This window comes from Lepidochelys kempii, chromosome 7, assembly GCF_965140285.1.
Source record: "Lepidochelys kempii isolate rLepKem1 chromosome 7, rLepKem1.hap1, whole genome shotgun sequence".
In the NCBI taxonomy this organism is placed as follows: Eukaryota; Metazoa; Chordata; order Testudines; family Cheloniidae; genus Lepidochelys; species Lepidochelys kempii.
This window is the reverse complement of record NC_136386.1, coordinates 36,052,127-36,074,058: the sequence shown is the minus strand read 5'-3', so window position 1 is coordinate 36,074,058 and position 21,932 is coordinate 36,052,127. Positions and strand designations below refer to the sequence as shown.

Sequence of the window (21,932 nt, the reverse complement as noted above, 5' to 3'; positions counted from 1 at the left end):
CACATTTTTCTAGCTTACAAGGGCACATGCAACCCACAGGCACATTTTTTGGTGGACTGTGCTACGGTTGAGAATTCTCCAATGTGAGGAGATGCACATTTTAAAACTTCATTATCACCACCACCAAACTGGTACTCCAACATCTCGTTAAAAACAACACTGAACTGACCATTAATCGGTGCATTTTACACTTTGCAGAATTTAAAGGTGAAATTAACTTTACCCAGTTGGTGTCATAGGAGCGTATGTTTTTAACGGACGAAACTGCATTAGCCTTAATTGTGTTCTGACACTAGTGAAGATAAAGGGAAAAATACTACCTTAACGGCAACTACAATGGTCTGGTTGATTCCAAATGGCTCTTGGGAAATTATTTCAATTGTTGATGATCCTATCAAGGACCCCGAGTTCAGAAAGCCTCTCTCATCGATCTGTACAACAGGAACTTTACTGGGACCATCCAGGACACGGTAACTCAGGGAAGCTACTCTGTCCCTTGATAAAGCAAAAACAGAGAGCTTTAAAAAAAAAAAATCTACATTTACAACCAGATTTATTTAAACCAAGCGTAAACTAGTGCTATCTGATGTGTGTGTTTACCGTGTTTTTGCTATAAAGCCACAAAGCACTGTAATCTAATCTAAGAATCAAGTGTTCAGATCCTGATTCAAGCCTTCCTGGAAAAAGTCTTATCTATGCTTGGGCATATATTAAAATCCACTTGCTGTCCATTACCTTACAGTGTCATCATTCACTGACGTGAACTCGATTCAGAATATTAATGTATAAGGGTACAGCATGGGCTTTCACAGACATTTTCTGTCAACAGTATTCAGTAGCAGACTAGTCTACCAGGGTCAACGCTGGTATTAAAGATAAAGACAGGGACATGACTAAGTAGTTCTCAACAGTTTCCTGAAAATTAATTGTACACAAGGTTAATTTTTAGAATAAAACACTCCATGGTATTAGCATATTAATATGTAAAGTGAGCAAACGTATAAACTCCAATTAGCAGGCATTCTGACTCATTGGATATTTTTAAGAACCACTTACAAATGTTCTACAGTACATATAAACAACCTTCTCTTCTCCCCCCCTGCCCCCAATGCATTTTTCCATTCAACTGAGAATACAGCATTTTCCTTCTGTGGAACCCAACATGAAAACTGTATCCTGATGGTCCTTACTGGCTGGTCAAATAGTGAAGGTGCCAGGCTTGATTACACCACGGGATAAACTGTTTCTGGTGGTGCTGTGACAGATATGGCAACTTCCTGCACTCTCCTTGAAAGGCCTTAGTTTATGTGTTATTGTGGGCTGGGATTGTATGTAACCTCTCTGGGGGAGATGTGACAGATATTGCAACCCCACAGAGCATCTTTAGGGTCCATTGTTTTAAATGAATGGTTTATGTATGATTATGTTTTTCTTCATGCAGAAGGATGACCATAGCTCCTCTAGGAACCGAAACTGTGAGTGGTGATTAAGGGGAATCAGCCTGGTTGTTTTATCTCTCCTCCGCCCCCCAAGGTATCACTTCCCAGAGAGGCTTACATATACTAGTTTAAACTGGATTCTCCTGAGGCCAACAGACAAAAGAAAGGACTTTTGGATAAATAGCCTGAGTTTAAACTGACTCAAGGCCTTCTTTCTGATCCAGTCAACAGTCAGAACTTTCTGTCCAAAGGGGGCCTCGATACTTGCAGAACAGTTGGAAAGACTTGATCTAGTATAGTCCCCTAAGACTGATGGATGACCTGTGGTAAGCTTTTAGCATGTGTGTAGATTCTTTTATTGTTTTTATATGTCTACTCTGCAATGCTTTCACCTCAAGAATAAATGTGCTTGCTCACAAAGAGCTGTGTGGTAACATGTAACTGCGGTCAATTATGCTGTTCATAGCCTTTGGCGAGAAAGCCAAGCACAGACACTGGCCTGGTTAGGCAGTTTCGCTTGCTGGGAATATCCCTGTGTAAAGAAGGAACAGTGGAGTCTGGAAAACTCCCAGTCAGGAGGGAGAGAGATTTGGGTCTCTACCCAAAAGAGATGAAGGCCGAGAAGGCAGAAGCCTAGAGAAGATTCCTTTGGGGGACCACGAGGGGAGAATATATGTGCAGTTGCCCTGAACTGTGACAGGAATATCCCAGGATGCAGAATACCGGATAGTGGAAATGGTCCGACCATTGCGGGAGGTGTGCAATGAAAAGGAGTATGCAAAATATTCTTCATTGGTTGGGCCTTCATCTGCTCAGAGCAACCACAAAAAGCCTTAAGAGGAGAGGACAGGGAGCCATAAGGATTATTTTAATTTATTGACCATACCAAGTGTGCTAGGCCATTTAGAGAACAAGACACACGGTTCTTGTCCCTGATAACTTATAGGCTAAATGGCAGATTCTGATACTCTTACTCACTTTACATCATGAGGAGTCTCATCATCTCCACCAGTGCTATGTGTTGAGTAAGGTACTATTCAGTATGAGCAAGGATATGAGGTTTAGAAAGAATACACTAGATGTTAGAAATAACACCACAGCTGATAATATGAGAGTAATGGAGGGAAGTTGGGGGAAGGAGAACAAGGATTACAATTAAACTCATGGGACTGTTCATGTATGAATGTATCTTGTTAACTCTGCTGGGGGTTTTTTGGGGTGGGGTGGGGGGAGGAGATCCTTTATTGCATGGTGTTTACAGCACCAGGACTGGGTTTTGATTAATTAATGTATTCACTGTTAAGACACATGAATGAATTCAGCGCATCATGCCTCAGGCAGCCAAAGGATGATGCAGCCCTGTCAAACTTTAAAGCTTTCCTCCCCTGGAGAAAGCAGTGGTGCAAACACCATCTGTCCTGACCCCCTGGGTAAATCCCCTGTGGAAAGTAGCTGCCCCTTTCTAGCACTGGGCTTGAAATTTTCAGACGCTAAGACAAACTATATCAAGCTTGAAAAAAGTTTAAAGAACATTTCTTTGAAAAGTGACAATATAAAAAATGGCACCTCCTTACTCAGCAGATCTGTTTCCTGACTTTGGTAGAAAAAACATTTCTGCTTTTTTCAATCCCTATAGCTGAATAACTGTATCACCAGTGTTAGCAATTGGGAATGAAAGCAGGTTTCTTTTCGGACTCACAAGCCATCATGAGAGATGTTAACTAAGTTCCAAATGAAGGGCAAAATCCTGTCCTGCTGTCCCCAACCTCCCAATTACACCTCTGTAATCCTATTGAAGACAGAGTTACAGACGTGTAACCAAGACCAGCGTTACTAGTGATAATACATGAGCCAGACTTACAGATCAAGTCTGGCTGGGCCAAAAAAATAGTCTTTCTTAGTTGTAAACTGTACAAACTAGAGCTGGAAATCATTAAGAAATAATACATCTGGAATGACATGCCATTTTTTTACACTGCTACTTCTCAAAATACAATCATTTTGCGTAACCGTGACATGTAAAAAATCTCAAGAGACAAAAATCAGTATTTATTATTTTTAAGAAACAAAATGCAGATTTTACCATGGTGATGTGAAAGTTTAGTAAACAAAAATGTAGTATGTTACCAACTATCAGTGGATTTAAGTTGTGGTCTTTAGGTAAAACACTTTCTGCTCTCACGATCTAGTCCCAGCCGCTCAGTCAGAAAAACCATCAAGAAGCTGGTTTTCAGAAGTGCTGAGTACCCACAACGCAAGTTAAAGTCAGCTACAGATTCCCAGCACCTCTTAAAACCAAGACCTAAAAGTTCTTATACCTATACGACTGTGTAGGTATTGCTTTCTAACCAAGGAAAGACCAGTACAAGATTTGATAGAAAACGAATGTAGAGATAAAGGGCTACTAATCATCAGATAAATCCTTCAATATTAAAAAAAAAAAAAAATCATCTCCCTGTACATCCTTAAACGAAACAGCCCCAAAAAAGTTATTTTAAACATCTAGACTTATACTTTATAGCTTCAATAAATTGCTGACACACTGTAAAAAATTACCACTTACCTGTTTGTTTGAAGTTTAATAAATGAGTTAGGTGACATTAAGATCTGCTCTGCATCCACTTGTGGAGTAACTAGAAGTAGTTTATCAAATACCTGGAAAATAAAAACTAGCCTTGTTTATTTCTACAAGCAGCTAGCTACTGAGGAACATTTACTTCTATTTTTTTCTTCCTCTTCCAAAACAAAATTAAGAAAAGGAACACAAAATAGGGACATAAGAACAAGACCTTCGTAGTGATAAAACCTTAACTATATTTTAATATACAGGATTAACAAATTGTGCACTAGTTTAGGAACGATGTGAATAAATGTGAGACAGTCCAGATGAGAGCAACAAAAGTGATAAAAGGTTTAGAAAATGTGACTTATGAAGAAATGTTTAAAAAAAACCTGGGCATGTTTGGTCTCGAGAAAAGAAGACCTGGGGGACCTGATAATAGTCCTCATGCATGTTACGGTCTGTTACAAAGAGGACTGTGGTCAACTGTTCTCCATTTCACCGAACATAGGACAAGAAATAACTGGCTTATTCTGCAGTAATGGCGATTTAGATTAGATATTAGGAAAAACTTTCTAATTATAAGGATAGTTGATTTCTGGAATAGACTTCCAAGGAAGGTTGTGAAATTCCTATCACTGGAGGTTTTTAAGAACAGTTTGAACAAACACCTGTCAGGGATGGTCTAGCTTTACTTCATCCTTCCTTGCATGGGAGGCTGAACTAAATGATCTCTCAAGGTACCTTCCAGTCCTACATTTCTACGACTTCTATGATTCTATGTACGGCATACTGAAAAGATGTACAGTTGAAGAAAAAAAAAATATTAGCAAGGCAAACAGAACGAACTGCAATGAAAATAAAAATCACCTATTTAATACATAAGCTCCCTGTTTCTCTCTGAAGTGGGAGATTTGTATTTATGTAGATGATGAGAAAAAGTATGGCTTCTCAATTTATTGTGGACAGATTAGATCTCTGGACAGAGCATTGTCTGCCTGTATTTTCCCCAGCTTTGTGTTTTAGATTGAATTCATTAGAAGGAATTTGCAATAAGGTGTTAAAAATCTTTTGAAAAATTAAAATTTAAAGCAGCTTTTAAATATTTCTATTATATGAAGTAGTGGAAAAATCAGAGAAATATGAGATTAAAGATCACATATGGAGGTTCTCGCTTATGCTACATAGTATATTTTGTGCCCGTTATTCCTGTAAAAAAAATGCACTTCTATAAGCATATATGTTGTATTTCCCAATTGTTTCTCAGTACAAGGAAATGATGTCATGCTAGAGAGTCTGTAGATGTGGAGCAATTCAATCATAAGTTTATTGTATACACATATATGCACACATGTACATGTATATTATACATAAGGCTATGTTTTAGTCAGGAGTATTTTTAGTAAAAGTCATGGACAGGTCACAGGCCATTAGCAAAAGTTCATGGGCCTGTGACCCGTCCATGACTTTTACTAAAAACACCCACTGTGACTAAAACTTGGGCAGGGGGGTCGGAGTGCTCGGGGGACAGAAGCGGTTTAGAGGTGACCCAGTATCCCCACAGTTACTGGGGGAGGGGGCTTGGTGGGGCTTCCTACCGGTTCTGTCCCTGCAGCTCTTAGGCATTGGAGACAGGGGCTCCTCCACTCGCTGCTCCTGCCACAAGCACTGGCTGCCACAGCTGCTGTTGGCCAAGAACCAGAGCCAATGGGAGCTGCGGGGTCAGGGCCTGCGGGCATGAGCAGCGCAGAGACCCCACTGCCCCTCATGGGCTACAGGGGGCCCCCCACCTAGGTAAGTGCCCCCCCCACGCCCTCCAAACTTCTGCCCTTAGTTCTGAGCGCCCCCTCCACCCCCACCCAAACTGCTGCTGCCCAAGGGGCTGCCAGGCTTGGGCAGCCCCTGGGTCAGCACCAGCCGCTGGAGAAGTCATGGAAAGTCACAGAATCCATGACCTCCGTAATGCACTTGCAGCCTTAATTATACACACATGTGCTCACCCACACTATTTTTGGATGGTGGAAAGAAGGGCTGGACGAAACTACTATTAATATCAGGGTGAGTTTTGCCCCATGAAACACCACAGGAGTGGGCCTCCAATTTCTCAACATGCACAAAGCAGTTCATACATGACAATTTCTTTGTAAATGGAGACGGTTTTTCAAAAGATGCAGCATTTTCAGACTGTAGACTATTATATTATACAGGGATTTACAAGCTCTTTCATAGTGTGGGCCACATTTTGATAATGAGATTGTGTCATGGATACCTTCCTCCTTGCATCCAAACTCACATGGGCCACTCCCCTCTCATTAGTGATTGCACATCATCTCTGGGGCAACTACAGTGACTGCTCCCTTAGAAATTATATGTCTCTGCTGCATTTGTAATGGTCTTTTCATGTGATTTAGTCGCAGGAACAAGGAGAAGGAGCCAGCACCAAGTCACCAGCCAGCTCTCTGGAGAACACCAACAAATTCTATAGGGTCCACGGATCACAGTGTGTGAAAACTGCTGGTATTATGCAAGGGACAGTGAGCCTCAAACCTTTATCATAGGACAAAAAGGTGAATGTATTTATAGAACAGAGCAGGACATGCATCCTAATCAGTAGTACTTGCAGCCACATGACCCTGAGCACCTCCGGAGAGTCCCCAGCTCTCATTAAAGGTGATGGAAGCTGAGGGTGCGCAGCATTTCTGAGGAAGTGGGAGGCATGTCACAGGGTTGGGTCTTCCTGCTTGATTAAAGTGAGCAGCATTTAGCCCTTACACAGGCAAGGGGAAAAAAAAGAATCACAAAAGAGGGAAGTTGCCAACACGCTCATTTTTGAATGATACTTTGTAGTGTTCATTATATCCAGGTGTGGCGTTAAAGAATAAAAATTTAAACCAGTGTACAGAATAGCCATTCATTTTAAAAAGGGGAACGATTTCCCCCCCCCCCCCCCATTCAAGTGGTTTGCAACTTAAAGACCTTGAAATGCACCATTTGAATTTCAGGGTGCTGCTAACAATGAGTATCAAGAATCCAGCTAAGAAACTACAATTGACTCATGAAGCTTCCAACTTCTTATCAACACCATCACTTATATAGTAAGTCTGACACTGCACTAGAGTCAAGACCTCAAATGACCTTTTAAAAAAAAAAAAGGGCCAGTATTAAAATATTAATAGCTTTCTACATCCACCTTTGACATTTTTAATTTGATTATGTTGACATATTAACCACGAAACCCATAGGCAAACAATGCTAACCCACCATTCCACAATATATGCCAAGATTTAAGAATGAGAAGCATAGTAACTGGCAGATAAAGAAGATTGTGTTAATTCTTGCACCACCTTGTGCTTTAATATGATGTAAAACATACTTCTGTAATAAGGGCAGAATCCTGCAATCACTTATGCGTGTGAATAACTTTAATCATGTGGCTTTAATGGGCCTACTTGAAAGGCAAAGTTGCTCACATGCATGTTTGCAAAAACAGGGTTGAAATGTTTCCCTGCTATAAACTGAAAAGAAAAAAAAATATTCACAAACTGTTGCTGTTCATAACTTATCTGTAACAACATACTGTGCACATTTGACGTATTGTCACTTAGGAGCAAAGGTGAAAATGCAAAGCCTGCAATTTTAGAGAAACTTTTAAAATATGGTTTTTAATAATAGGCAACAGCGGTGTTTACATTTTAGAATTTGGGAAGATTTAGTCTCTCTTGTCAAAAGCCAGGCACAGCTGGCTTTTCAACATAACAGCTTGTGAGGAGGGGGGTAAATGCTGGTGTCTCATTTCTTGAAGAATACTCATTTCTCTTCACAGTGAACCTAGACATTTGACTAAAATGGTATACTTTTCTAACATTTCTTCACTGGATTCTCCCAACATTTATTCTCGACTCACAGCAACAGCGACCTTACTCACTGTTTCAAAAGACAACACTGAAATTTCCATCACATTGTTTATAATATATGTTGCTCAGATCATTCCCACCTGTGGTAAAATCCAGGGGGTGGAGATGCTCTCCCCACATTGGCCCCCTGAGAGCTGGATTTTGTCCCCTAAATACCACATCTGTGGACCCCAGGGTGGTGAAGGTGAAATTCTTTCTCTGAGTGGATCTAGTAGGCATGATATGGATCTAGGTTACTATCCAGAAAACCCTTCTAAATCCATGTTACTAAGATCAGACCACACTGGTAAAATGGCACTGAAGACCTGAAGAAATCATTATATGGCCTGCAGTGATAGTGCACCACCATGACACAAAATTAATCTATATCGTACTGGGGCCCCTGACATGTAGTTTGAAAGAGCCACTTGCCATAGCATGTTAAAGGCTACTTTTTCTTAATACCACAGCCAATCAAAAGGCACTTCCAGTACTGTCCCATCTAAAAAGAAAATTCAGCAAAATTACATTCAGACACCATCAGGGAAGGAATGCTCAACACTTAACACCAAATTAATAGATGGGTATCTCCTCTCTTAGTAGTGGGAGATGCCACCTATGCACCAATATCTAGTGGCAGCTTAGACTGGAACTGCATCTTTACAACAAGAAAAGGAGTACTTGTGGCACCTTAGAGACTAACCAATTTATTAGAGCATAAGCTTTCGTGAGCTACAGCTCACTTCATCAGATGCATCTGATGAAGTGAGCTGTAGCTCACGAAAGCTTATGCTCTAATAAATTGGTTAGTCTCTAAGGTGCCACAAGTACTCCTTTTCTTTTTGCGAATACAGACTAACACGGCTGTTACTCTGAAACCCATCTTTACAACTGCATTCCTTGCTCTAAAGTATTTAATTCAGACCTGTAATATTGATTAATACTGTAGTTTCTTGTTTAAAATGAGACAAGCTAACCAGAACATTTTACCTGAATTTGGATTTCATCTGACAGCTCTCCTTCCAGGCTGCGAAACTGTTCAGCAGTAGGATCAAGGGCTTTCACAACGACCTTCAGCCCTGTTCTTCCCTTTGCTCTGCCATAAACATCCATAGCAAAATTATATTTTGCTGGAAGCTGAAGAAAAGCCTGAAATAGGAAATACTCATTAACTGTGTTCAAGGAAATACTTGGAGTTGACAAGAAAGAAATTCCATCTTTGCCCCTGATGTGGGTACCCTCCTCTTGAGCAAATGGAGGCAGTGGATCTCCTCAATTCCCATCCTGGGGAAGTTTAAGCATTACAAAAAAAGGGGCATGCTCTCTCTCTCACACCCCCCCCCATCCATTTCGGGGCCCACAGTAGAATTTACTTCATTGTGTCTTGTCTTGATGTCCAGGATATCCCTCTTGGTGACAGACCAGTGAAACATTAATCCTGGCAATGCATTGCCAAACGAGAAAGGGGTCTGATTACTGGTGATGCCCATCACATAAACTGGCATCTGAAAGCAGATAAAAACGGAGCTTTGCTTGAAAAAGGTGCAACTTTGGGACAGAAATTAGTTACACAAGTAAGGAAGGAACACAGTAACTCAACACAAAATTCCCAAGCCAACTGAAGAGGTTTCCACAAAAAGAAAAGGAGTACTTGTGGCACCTTAGAGACTAACAAATTTATCTGAGCGTGAGCTACAGCTCAAATAAATTTGTTAGTCCCTAAGGTGCCACAAGTACTCCTTTTCTTTTTGCGGATACAGACTAACACAGCTGCTACTCTGAAACCTGAAAAGAAATAACACTTTTTAAAAATATTGGGTTACCAAGTGCACCTTTAAAGTGATATCATGTACAGGACTCTCACAATGACAATATCTTTTTGCATTAAAGAGCTTTAAACCATTCCCTTTGGTAAGAGGGTCTACCACAACCAAGTGCTGATTCATTTCATCAGAAGCCTCAGCAGCTGGTCATATGGAGGAGGCACTCATCCTATGTGGTCCCCTTAACAACAGAAACGTCTTACACATTCTTACATTCGCTACTGTTTTCACTAGGCATTCTCTCCTCTTTGCTGATTGGCTGTTTGCTTCAACCCGCTCCTTCCCCTATGCCCATGGTTTGCGACAACATCATATACATATAATAAATATCCAGAAGGTGAAAATACCAAGCAAGGAGAATTATTATTTAGCCTGGTACAAGTACGTAACTAGGCTTTATGGGATGAAATTAAGAAACGATTTAGATTAAATATTGGAAACAGCTTCCTAACAGTGACATGACTAAGACTGAAATAGTCTCTCAAAGCAATTGGTCGAGGTCCCATATTTTGAAATACTAGAGCCAGTCTGGACTTAGTGGACATACTACATATTTTCCTGAAAGGAGGATAAACCGGACAACCCATCTCCAAATGAAAAGATTTCCTGGTGGTCATGCCAACATGGCAGATTGCTCGTATTTGGTTCTACATTGAGTTCTGGCTCTAGCAAGTCCAAAGCAAGAACAGAAAAAGCATTCCTTTTCTTCCTGTTTGCACCCTTTTTGCATGATCCTCTCTTGAAAGAAGTCAGAGTCTCCTTGTGGTTGGAGAAACTCTGTCTTAAAGGAGCAGCTATCATTAAAGATGAAGAAGCATGAGTGTAAGACAGGGGTGGACAAACTTTTTGGCCCGAGGGCCACATCTGTGTATGGAAATTGTATGGAGGGCCATAAATGCTCACAAAATTGGGGGCTGGGGTGCGGGAGGGCATGAGGGCTCCAGCTGGGGGTGTGGGCTCTGCGGTGGGGCTGGGGATGAGGGGTTGGGGGTGCAGGACTGTGCTCCAGGCTGGAACTGAGGGGTTTGGAGGGTGGGAGGGGGATCAGGGCTGGGGCAGGGGGTTGGGGCGTGGGAGGTGGTCAGGGGGGCAGATTCCGGGCAGCACTTACCTCAAGCAGCTCCCAGAAACGGTGGCATGTCCCCCCTCTGGCTCCTATGTGGAGGTTCGGCTAGGCAGCTCTGCACACTGCCCTGTCTGCAGGCGCCACCCCAGCAACTCCCATTAGCTGCAGTTACCAGCCAATGGGAGCTGCGGGGGCAGTGCTTGGGATGGGGGCAGCGTGCAGAGCCCCCTATGCATAGGATCCAGAGGCCGGACATGCCACTGCTTCCGGGAGCCACGCAGAGTGGGGCAAGACCTCAACCCCACCTCCTGGCGGGAGCTTGAGGGCCAGATGTGGCCCCATGCCCACCCCTGGTGTAAGAGCATATGCTTTATTGTGGCACAAATAAATAGTGTCTAATTAGGTTAAATAGGAAGATGCCCAGAATAACACAGAGAAGTGAATGAGGGTTTGCATCACCATTTAATTAATTTAAAAAATCATGAGTTAATGTTTTATTCCACCAGATCAAGCTTAGAACTTTGGTTGGTTGATGTGAAAATGCTTTTCAACTAAACTAATAACCTTTTCTTTGTAATCCTCATTAGCACATTTCCTTTGAAAATTAAATATCAAAATAAACAAACAAAAAGAGTGGGAGAGAAAGAACTCTAAGTGTAATTCAGCTAACCTGAGTACTCGTTTTCATTCGTGTAATGGGTGCACGGATTCTAATAGCCACAAGCCGTACTACTTCAACTTCTACTTTGTCCTAAAAAGAAAAAAAAGCTCTGTAAGAGGCAGACCATTTCATTTAATGACCTCTGACCATTTCATTTAATGACCTCTGTGAACTAGATTTTTAGTATTAGCTAGATGACAAGTTCCCAACCTATACATATCAAAGCAGGGACTTCAGGCTTGCCCTTGATTACCGTAGGCTACCCTGAGGTTCACACAGCAGAGCCTTCTGTCTGCACAAAGCTCAGTGCAGGATCAGGGCCTCTGTAATGAACCACTGCACTGGATCCACCCCAGTTGCCTCAAAATTGCAAGGCTGGGGTTGGACCAGCCTAAGGTACAAACAAATGGGAGGCAGTGGGCACAGCCAGGATCTTTGTCCGGGGAACTGATCTTGTTACCTGAACGACTGGAACCGCTGACTTCAAGCAGAGATAACAAGCTTTAAAACACCTGGTTTTATGATGCAGCTGGTGACAAAAGGATTACGCTTCTCCCCATAACAAGTGTGTTTCACTGGCATGTGTGTCTTCAAAACCTCTCGCACCAAGTGTTAAAGTTTAAAAGAATACACTGTTTTTTAAAAAGATAGCGTGACAGAAATGTCTTTCCAATAAGAAATAAAAATGATTCATTTGGTAGATTTTTTTGTTTGTGTGATCCTGATTAAAATGGAAGTGTGCAAACAAACCAACTGCTTCCCCTCCCCCCCCCACACACACACTGTAATGAACTGCTATGACTTGGTTCTTTTATTCTCCCCGTAAAAAACAACGAACAAATTTGCAGAAAAAAATTGAAGGAAAAAAAATCCTTGCAGTTTAACTGAAATCCTCTGACACAACAGATGAAATCACAGACTTGATATAAATCAATACACTATAAATCCAATGTCAAATCAAAGTCAACTCAGTACAGAATGCTTATCCATAAAAGGACACATCAAAATCCAGCTGAGTAAAGTCCTAACAACATGAGAGGATTTACGTTCTCAGACTGAAAAAACCACTATGGCAGAAGGGGAAAAACAAAGTCACACATACATATTAGTTGGTGATTAATTTAAAAGGCACCCTGATGAGAATGGAGTGGTGTTTTAAATGGACGTGGTCTGGAGATTGCTGCGTAATTCTGGCTTAGATAAAATATGGAATGTGTTTACTTACCTACTGTACTGAAGTCTAATTTGTAGAGGATGTGTCTATCGCAGAAGACCAATATACACATTGGCATAATTCAGTATGATTGTCAATTTGACAGCAAGATAGATTGTAAACTACCAGGGGAAGAAGCCATGTCTTCCAACATGTCTGTATGGTGCTATGCTCTTCAACAGCACTACTTAAAAAATAGTCTTTGCTCAAGACTACAGAGTTGATGACTAGCAGGACCAAGAAGGAGAAGATGGGGTCTCCAGGAGGAAGACAAGTGAGTGATCCCAGATGGGGAGAGTAACAGTGCAAGACAGAAAAGGAGCCAGCCAATCACAAAATGGAAACATAGGAAGAAGAGAACTAAGGGGAGAAGGGTGGAATGGAGAACGAGAATAGGAAAGAGTAAGAATGAGCGGTAGATAGATGTGAAACTTGGTGATTTCTCTTCTTTGCATCTCCTGTCATTCCCAGAGTTTTGTCGCTGAAGTATAGTTGTGGGGACAGGACCAGACCTGGTGGTCAGAAGGTAGGAGATTTGGTTTCCTAGTTCAATCTGCTCCCTTGCAGAAGCCACAGGCAGACATTGCTGTCCCTGAGTTACAGACATACCAAATCCTTTAACAAAATTCTGATCTGTCTCCATTGCTTGTCTCACCTGGGAATCTCCCTGTGCCCCCCATTAAGGCCAAAGAACTTTGCTGTGCACTAGTTGCCCGAACCCTAGCTCAGACAAACACAAAGACAAAGAGCTATGAGACTCATGTGCCACACCCTAGAGAACATTGCACTTTTTCTGCTTTAGAAGCAGGCCTCTACCTGTCTGCCTGCATCCACCTCCAGGCTTAGCCATTGCCCTCACTACTGGCACCAACAGGAGCAGTTCCTGGGTTTCATTGCCTGTACCTGGCAGCATGGCACAGACTACAGCAGAGGACTAACTCTGGTCTTGCTTCACTCCCCCACAAACTTAGCAGCTGACTGAGATACTTCAGAAGGTGACCTGTTATCTAAGGAAGCCATGAACCTCAAGGGGAAAATAAAAACCCCTTCCAGGCAACCACAGGGTAACTTCTAGGTATCAGCAGTCTCGACCTTTGTTACTGTGGCAGGACTGGTCTGGACGGATTCTTTCGGCAGTTTTACCAGTCAAGCCTACAGATGTCAAATGTCATGAGATCGCCCTGGGTTTTGTGCAGAACTCAACTTTCAGGTGGTGAGATGCACAATTTAAGGATATATTGAACATATTGCTCACGTTCCAAAGTGAATGCACTAAATCACAATCTGGGGAGTAAGAAATCGCTACTTTTATCCCAATGGAACCAGTGAAGTTATTGTAACAAGATTTTATTTTTGATTTTGGACACAGTCCATGCACTAAACCAAGATTAACATTAACTGGTTCTGTGACACATGAGATGATAAAGTGTTACCTGCGACACCACCACAATTTGCCCAGTCTCTGCATCAACAGCTTGAACCACTCCAGTTACTGTCCCATTTCCAACTGCCTCTCCTCTTACAAGGCCAGTGCTGTTCACTGATGCAATCCTCTCATCACTGATGGAGAAAATTATGTTGGACTGAGGTTGAGGGCCTCCTTCTGAAGTAATCTGTAGTTACACAGAGACCAATGCTCATCAATAGTTTGCATCCATCACAACTCTGCTCTAGTTAATATTTTCACAGGGCCAGGGTGCACAATAGAGGGGGAGGCTACTCGTAGCTTCCTTTTTTTGCACAGACTGCACAAGGACAAATGGATGGGCATCTCTACTCCCCCAGCAGCACCCAGACCCCCATCTAGCTCACACACCAGCACATGGAGGAGGACCAGTGCATGGGGAGCTGGAAATGGGGACAAGAAGCTAAACACATAAAGGGTTGTTGCAACACGCATGCTGCATCCCCATGCCAGGGATTTTAAGGAGCAATTCTGCCTCCCTGTATTCCTCGCAGGTGGAGTGACTCTGCTCTGTGCCTTGCTTTGTGTACTTAGCCCACAGCTGTCAGTTTTATATTGGTGACAGGTTTACTGAACATCACCACTCATCCTGGGAGGGCTGGCTTTTCATTCGAGTGAGAAATACTGAAACATTGTCCTGACTATATGCTAGAACAGAAAGGTGGTCAAGTGTGAAGACATTCAACTGGCCTCTGTGCTGGAGAGGAGTTCTGGTATGAATGTAGCTATGTTACCAAGCTAAATATCAACATCCACCAAAAAGAAAAACAACAACAAAAAATTAAGATAGTATCATGGAAGCAAAGCAGTTAGCACTTCTCTAATAATGTATTAGAACAACTTCTCAAACAGGAATTACAGTGGACCAAATCTAAAAATACCTCACCTGAATCACTGCTCCTATGATCAGAGTAACTTTTCTCGGCAGTAGCCTAAATGGAGGAAAGACCTAGAAATGAAAGCACAAACATTTGTGTTCTCACCACTATCTGATTTAGATGAATTATGCTTCTGAACAGCATATACAGGTGTGTGTGGCAACTTGCTTAGCCTGAGCAAGCTAAGCCTCTAGAAAGTGCTGTTAACCCCAGGCCCTTAGCAATGTTTGCAGAGAAGTACTACTACACTTCTCAAATGCTGTTGGAGAGTAGTTTTTGGACACATTTTGAAAATAAAAATATTTTTTTCAGGTATTTTACAGGGAAAAAAATGCAGATTGTGCCTGATATAAATGAAAGCGGGTTCGGGGGGAGGGGTTGCTCCCTTTTATGGACACCCAGCCAGTTAGCTATAAATCCCTCTTGGTAGTTGTTCTCTACTTGCTTTACCTGTAAAGGGTTAAAAAGTCTCCCTGCATACGTAAAAGAAAGGGAGTGGGCATCTGACCAAAAGGGCCAATTGGAAGGCTAGAACTTTTTAAAACTGGGGAAAAAATAAACTTCTCCTTTGTGTCTCTGTTGTTCTCCCGGACAGCAGAGACAGGGCTGGAACTAAGCTGTAAAAAGCTTCGGGCCAGGTATGAAAAATATCACCAGATCATACCTAGAAACTACTCATTTGAAACCCCAGATATGTAAGTAGATCAAGAAATGCCTAGGAAGATGCGATTAGGTTTTTCTCTTTTATTTCTTTATGGCTTGTGGACTCCTCTGTGCTAATCCCAGGTGCTTTTGTTTTGCTTGTAACCTTTAAGCTGGACCTCAAGAGAGGTGCTTGATGCTTAATCCTTGTAATTGTTTTGTTTTTTTAAATCAAGCAAAAAGCCGAAGTTCCAAATGTATTTTCTTTCTGTTTTTAATAAAATTTACCTCTTTTTTAAGAACAGGATTGGATTTTTGTGTCCTAAGAGGTTTGTGCATATGTGGTTTAATTAGCTGGTGGCAACAGCTGATTTCCTTTGTTTTCTTTCTCAGCTCTTTCCCGAGGGGGAAGGTCAAAGGGCCTGAGGGTTGGAGGAATTCCCAAGTGCACCTTCCTCGGTTCTCAAAGGGGTTTTTTGCACTTGGAGGTGGCAGCATCTACCCATCCAAGGTCAGAGAAAAGCTGTAACCTTGGGAGTTTAATACAAGCCTAGAGTAGCCAGTATTAATTTTTAGAATACTTGCGGGCCCCCACCTTCTGCACTCAGAGTGCCAGAGTGGGGAATCAGCCTTGACAGTGCCAAATTACTGTTTTCATACCACTCAGACCCCACCATAACAAGCATTTCAGATAACATACAATTAGAAATGAAGTTATTTACTTCAATCTGTTGGAGAGCAGAACTGATTTCTTGTCCATTTTTATCAGTGACTGTTGCTGTAAGGCTGGTTTGACCTATGACCATGCCGTGAACTAGAAAAGCAGCAGTATGGTCATCAAGAACTTCATCGAGAGGACTGCAGCAAAAGAAAATACATTAAATTAGAGAGGTCATTGAATGAATTACATTAATAAAAGGGTGACTTAGGGTACAAGGGGTTCATCTATCATCTCAAGGAGTTTTAGGTGACGAAGTCCAAAGCAGAATAATAAATAGGGATGTCAGTTCAGTATGGAGCAGCAGGAATATTGACTTCTTAACTGCCTGAAGCTGGAGTACCTTTACATCCAGGATGAAGCACCGATAGCACAGCACACGTATGGGATACATCACTGAAACCTGAACCCTAACTGGTTAGAGTACAGAAGGCTTCTGTTTCCACTGATAGCAGTTCTTAAACCAAGTTAGAAAATATAAAGGGCTTCTAAATGGGGCGAGGGATAGCTCAGTGGTTTGAGCATTGGCCTGCTAAACCCAGGATTGTGAGTTCAATCCTTGAGGGGGCCACTTAGGGATCTGGGGTAAAAATTGGGGATTGGTCCTGCTTCAAGCAGGGGGTTGGACTAGATGACCTCCTGAGGTCCCTTCCAACCCTAACCTTCTATGATTCTATGATACAACTCTGTCATTTCTAGAGATTCAGTAACAAACCCAATACAATGAGTTGGATACTCTCCTACTGATCTCCAGGCAGGTATTTATTCACTTCACATCATTTCCACTTTCTCTGCTCATGCGATGTTCAGAATTTAATGAAGTGCTACAGTGCATGACTAAGGCCCTGAATCTGAAAAGTGAATGGGAATTAAATAAATGCTGAATTTGAACCTTAAGCATAGCCAGGCCCCACAGAGAGACACTTCTTTCGAGACAAATTTTAAAAAAACTACATGTACTTCTCTGCCTGATTGATTGGGAGTAATGACATGAAGGCTGCATGGAGGCCTTTTTAAAAACATTACCCTTCAAATTCATTCAAAATAATAAGAAAATACTTCTACAATATTACTTTTGCTTCTTCTCCCTATTAGGGAATTGCTTTTAAATTCATGAAAATACACCATGAATCAACTTACACCAGTGACACAATCTGCGATGCTGCCCTCAGTTTTAAATCCATGACGGTGAAATATTTAGCCAGAAAAGGTTTTCTCGAGTCATCCAATACTCTAACATAAGCTTTAACGGTTTTCCCAATCTCCACCTGCAATATATATTCACAATCACTGACATTTTCCCTGAAAAGGTATTTTTAATCATCATTCTTATTTATTGGCATAAATGTCTTTTTATTGTAATGTGTAAAACTTTTAATGCTCTAATAAAAACTTAAGACTGGACCGTGAGGTTCTAGTGTTAAGCAGCCCTCACTGCCAGGCATCATTAGTGTCAAGTGAAATGAATGAATTCAGGTGTTTCAACTGGCATGGGCATAATTCAAACATCCAGAAATATCAAAACTTTTAATTTTGTATAAGATTTACGGAAAATTGCAAGTAAAATGTTTTTTATCTGACATATGGAAAATGACCGTGACAAAATATATTAGTACAAGAATCACTCTCCCAAACTCTCAGAAAAACAAGACAACATGAATTAGTGTTTTTTCAGAAGTATTCATGTATTTTTATTCATAATCCTTTTTATTATGGCAATGCCTAGAAGCACCAACTGATCATGGATCAACTGAGCTACAGACTAGGCAGATACATAGTAAGAATTGGCTTCTGCCCTGATGTGCTTACAATCTAAATAGGCAGGCTTGGGAGGGGAAACAATGGTACAGAGGAGTGAAGTGACCTGTTCAAGGTCACACAGCTGGTCAGTGGCAGAGAGGGAAACAGAAGCCCAGTCACAGCCCAATGCCATAACCAAGACACCATGTTACCTCTCGTGTACCTCAGCCTTACATTAATAACCAGCACAAAAGCCGATGACATTCTGAGACAGTCAACAATACTGGCTGCTGAAAAAATACAGACCTTGTCAACAACTCGGACATACAGTTCTTGTATATCAGATACATAGATTTCAGCTTTAGCTGGAGCAGGGAAAGTCAGACACAAGTCATGAATCATTAGCGTTAAAGTTCCTGGAAATAAAGGATATACCTAAAATGCCAAAAGAAAAAACTATTAGTTGATACAATTTTTTTTTAAACTTTAATTTGTGTCTTCTTGAGGACTAAACTTATTTTCCTTATTGTACAGATCAAGTTGGACCCTGAATTCTGGACATAAACAAGTTTCTTTATCTCAAAGGATCAGGCAGACAGATATTTTACCCACTGAAGCAAAAGTAAAGCTGTAAAATTTATGTAAGCAATCTCATACCACTGAGGTAGTCTAAATGGCTTCTGGGTAACGATTTCTGTAATGGACCCTGATGTGGGGATAGCCTGGGGTCCTATATTCTCATGCTATCAGGAAGACAAAAAAAAGCCCCCAAACCACAAATCATCTGGAGCAATAAAATACTTTTCTTGCGGTAGAGAGGGAAGGAGACTAACTTTCAAACCAGTAGCACGGCACCTACAGTATTCAGAATGTTACCTTACATCATCAGAGGAGCTACGTTGTAACTGAGGTGGGAAAAGCTGTCATTTTGCCCATTGTGACTGCACTCGATTAACTTTGCTTCACATTATGGAAAAGAATTCCATGTTTAAATAAAGACAATTATTACCAAGTAGCTTTTAAAATTGAATTTAATTTACAAAAGTACTTCATTTGGCATCATTAGACTACTCCATGTGGTCCTGCCTTTTTGATATCCAGTACAGCCACTCTGACATTTCAGACTGGAGAATGCCACCTTCCTAAGAAGACTGGAGTGCATTCTGCTAGCCGTGCAACCAGAAACGAAAGAAAATCCACAAGAAATAGAATTTTTCACAGAAGTAGAGCAGGCAGGTTGAACTAAGTCTATATTTTTAACGGGTAAAATGTTTGATGTATTTAAAAAAAGCCAGTATTTTTGATCATACAGGTAGTTAAAACAAAAGATTACTCACCTCATGCAGTAACTGTGGTTCAAGATGTGCCCCCCTATGGGTGCTCCACTCAGGTGCGCATGCGCCTCTGGAGGCCTTGAGCTGAGATTTTCTGTTAGCAGTGTTCATTTGACCTGCGCATTTGCTCTATACAATCTCAAGTTGCACTTCCAGGGTATATTGGGCTGCCGGGTAAACTGCTCTGTCTGAACATCCAACCAGAACAGTCCAAAGCAGAGGGGAAGGAGAGCAGGTAGTGGTTTTTTTAAATACATCAAACATTTTACCCTTTAAAAATATAGACTTAGTTCAACCTGTTTCTGGAAGTGATGAATAGGTCCAGCGATAGAAGTCCCAATCTCTGCAATATCCCATGCAGGATCTGGGCATCCAGCTCCCATTTGTAGTCTTGGGAGAAGTGCCTGCTGAGCATATCGGCTGTGACATTCTGGAATCCAGGAAGGTAAATGGCTAAGATCTGAATCTGATGGGCTACACACAAGTTCCATAACTTTTTAACTTTGGCACAGAGGAAGGGGGACCTTGCTCCTTCCAGTCTGTTGATACAGAACATGCAAGCCATATTGACCATCATCATTCTATTGCTCCTAAAGAAAAGAAGGAGTGTAATTCTTGACTCAGTATATTCTAATGAAAGGGGCCCCTGAAGAGGGTCAGGGAACGGGGGAGGGATGGATGGATGGATGGATGGATGGATGGATATATAGTGATGGTAAAGCCCAATGTTGTAACCTCCATGACTCACTTGTCAGTTGTAATACACTGCCAGGCCCCTTGGAAATGGAAAAGGCAGCCTCTCTAAAATAGGGGTTCTCAAACTGGGGGTCATGACCCCTTAGGGGGTCATGAGGTTATTACGTGGGGGGTTGTGAACTGTCAGCCTCCACCCCAAACCCCACTTCATCTCCAAATTTTATAATCATGTTAAATATATACCTTTTTTGAGTGTTTAATTTATAAGGGGGGGGAGGGTCGCACTCAGAGGCTTGTTGTGTGAAGGTGGTCACCAGTACAAAAGTTTGAGAATCACAGCTCTAAAAGTTTGGAGGTGACCAAATGGTTGCAGCTTACAAACTAGAGATGAGGGAGGAGTTGAGCCTTTGACCAATCTGTCAAAATTGGTTTCGATTACGATTGGGTGCTAGCTTAAGGAGGGTAGAAAGCTCTTTTATTCTGGATTATCTGTCTTCTTCTAGCAGGTTGGGTGTGTGATGGGTTCGGTCACTGAGACCCCCTTGGGACTGTCACCTGATGTGCTGAAACTACGTCTGAGCCCGTTTTCCCTGTCAGCGTTTTCCCTGTCAGGGAGTCCAGAACCCTGCCTTGTTGAGCCAGATGCGCTAGTCTGCTGCAACACAGACCCAGGTCTAAACCACACCCCCAAAGCTACAGACTTTAACTGAAAACCACCCAGCTGGTTACCTATCTCCAGCACCCAAATGCCCAGCTCCCAATGGGATCCAACCCCAAATAAATCAGTTTTACTCTGTATAAAGCCTATACAGGTTAAACTCATAAATTGTCCGCCCTCTTTAACACTGATAGAGAGATATGCACAGCTGTTTGCTCCCCCAGGTATTAATCACTTACTCTGGGTTCAATAATAAACAAAAGTGATTGTATTAAGAATAAAAAGTAGGATTTAAGTGGTTCCAAGTAATAACAGATGGAACAAAGTAAGTCACCAAGTAAAACAAAGCAAAAACACACAAATCTAAGCCTAATACGTTAAGAAACTGAATACCAGTAAATCTCACCCTCAGAGATGTTCCAATAAGCTTCTTTCACAGACTAGACTCCTCCTTAGTCTGGGCCCAATCCTTTCCCCTGGTACATTTCTTGTTAGTTCCAGCTCAGGTAGTAACTAGGGGATTTCTCATGACTGCTTCCCCCTTTGTTCTTTTCCATCCCCTTTTATATCTTTGGCACAAGGGGAAATCCTTTGTCTCTCTCTGGGTTCCCACCCTTCCTTCTAAATGGAAAAGCACCAGATTTAAAATGGATTCCAGTATCATGTGACATGTTCTGTGAGACTTCATTACTCACTGGCTGGCATCCACATATACAGGAAGGCTTACAAGTAAACAGAGCCATTTACAACCAATTGTTCCAGTTAATGGGAGCCATCAAGAGTCTAAGCCACCAATAATGGCCCACACTTTGCATAATTACAATAGGACCTCAGAGTAATACTTCATATTTCTAGTTTTAGATATAAGAATGATACATTCATACAAATAGGATGAACACACTCAGTAGATTATAAGCTTTGTAATGATACCTTACAAGAGGCCTTATGAATAAAGCATATTCCAGTTACATTATATTCACACTCATAAGCATATTTCCATAAACATATGTAGTGCAATGTCACAGGGTGGTTTTGTGAAAACCAGAAAAGTAAACTGGGTGTGATCTGTGGGGAGTTTGAGACCTGCTAAATCTCCTCTTGCTTATAGGGGTGTACATTCCCAGAGATATCAACATGGCCCTGCAG

General features: G+C 41.6%; 1 protein-coding gene across 3 annotated transcripts in view; it reads right to left on the bottom strand.

The window, feature by feature from the left end:
• The window catches only part of NUP210 (nucleoporin 210), a 117,703-nt gene that overhangs the window by 21,975 nt on the left and 73,796 nt on the right, over nucleotides 1-21,932 (bottom strand). For 2 of the 3 annotated variants that reach the window (XM_073352190.2, XM_073352191.2), the window contains exons 21-30: nucleotides 18,405-18,533; nucleotides 17,499-17,626; nucleotides 16,363-16,498; nucleotides 15,007-15,069; nucleotides 14,089-14,268; nucleotides 11,452-11,532; nucleotides 9,266-9,397; nucleotides 8,883-9,041; nucleotides 4,003-4,094; nucleotides 321-495 (exon numbers count right to left, since the gene is read on the bottom strand). In XM_073352190.2, the coding sequence (XP_073208291.2) occupies nucleotides 321-495; nucleotides 4,003-4,094; nucleotides 8,883-9,041; nucleotides 9,266-9,397; nucleotides 11,452-11,532; nucleotides 14,089-14,268; nucleotides 15,007-15,069; nucleotides 16,363-16,498; nucleotides 17,499-17,626; nucleotides 18,405-18,533 (1,275 nt within the window). The remainder of the gene's footprint in view (nucleotides 1-320; nucleotides 496-4,002; nucleotides 4,095-8,882; nucleotides 9,042-9,265; nucleotides 9,398-11,451; nucleotides 11,533-14,088; nucleotides 14,269-15,006; nucleotides 15,070-16,362; nucleotides 16,499-17,498; nucleotides 17,627-18,404; nucleotides 18,534-21,932) is intronic. The other variant, XM_073352193.2, reaches the window with a different exon arrangement.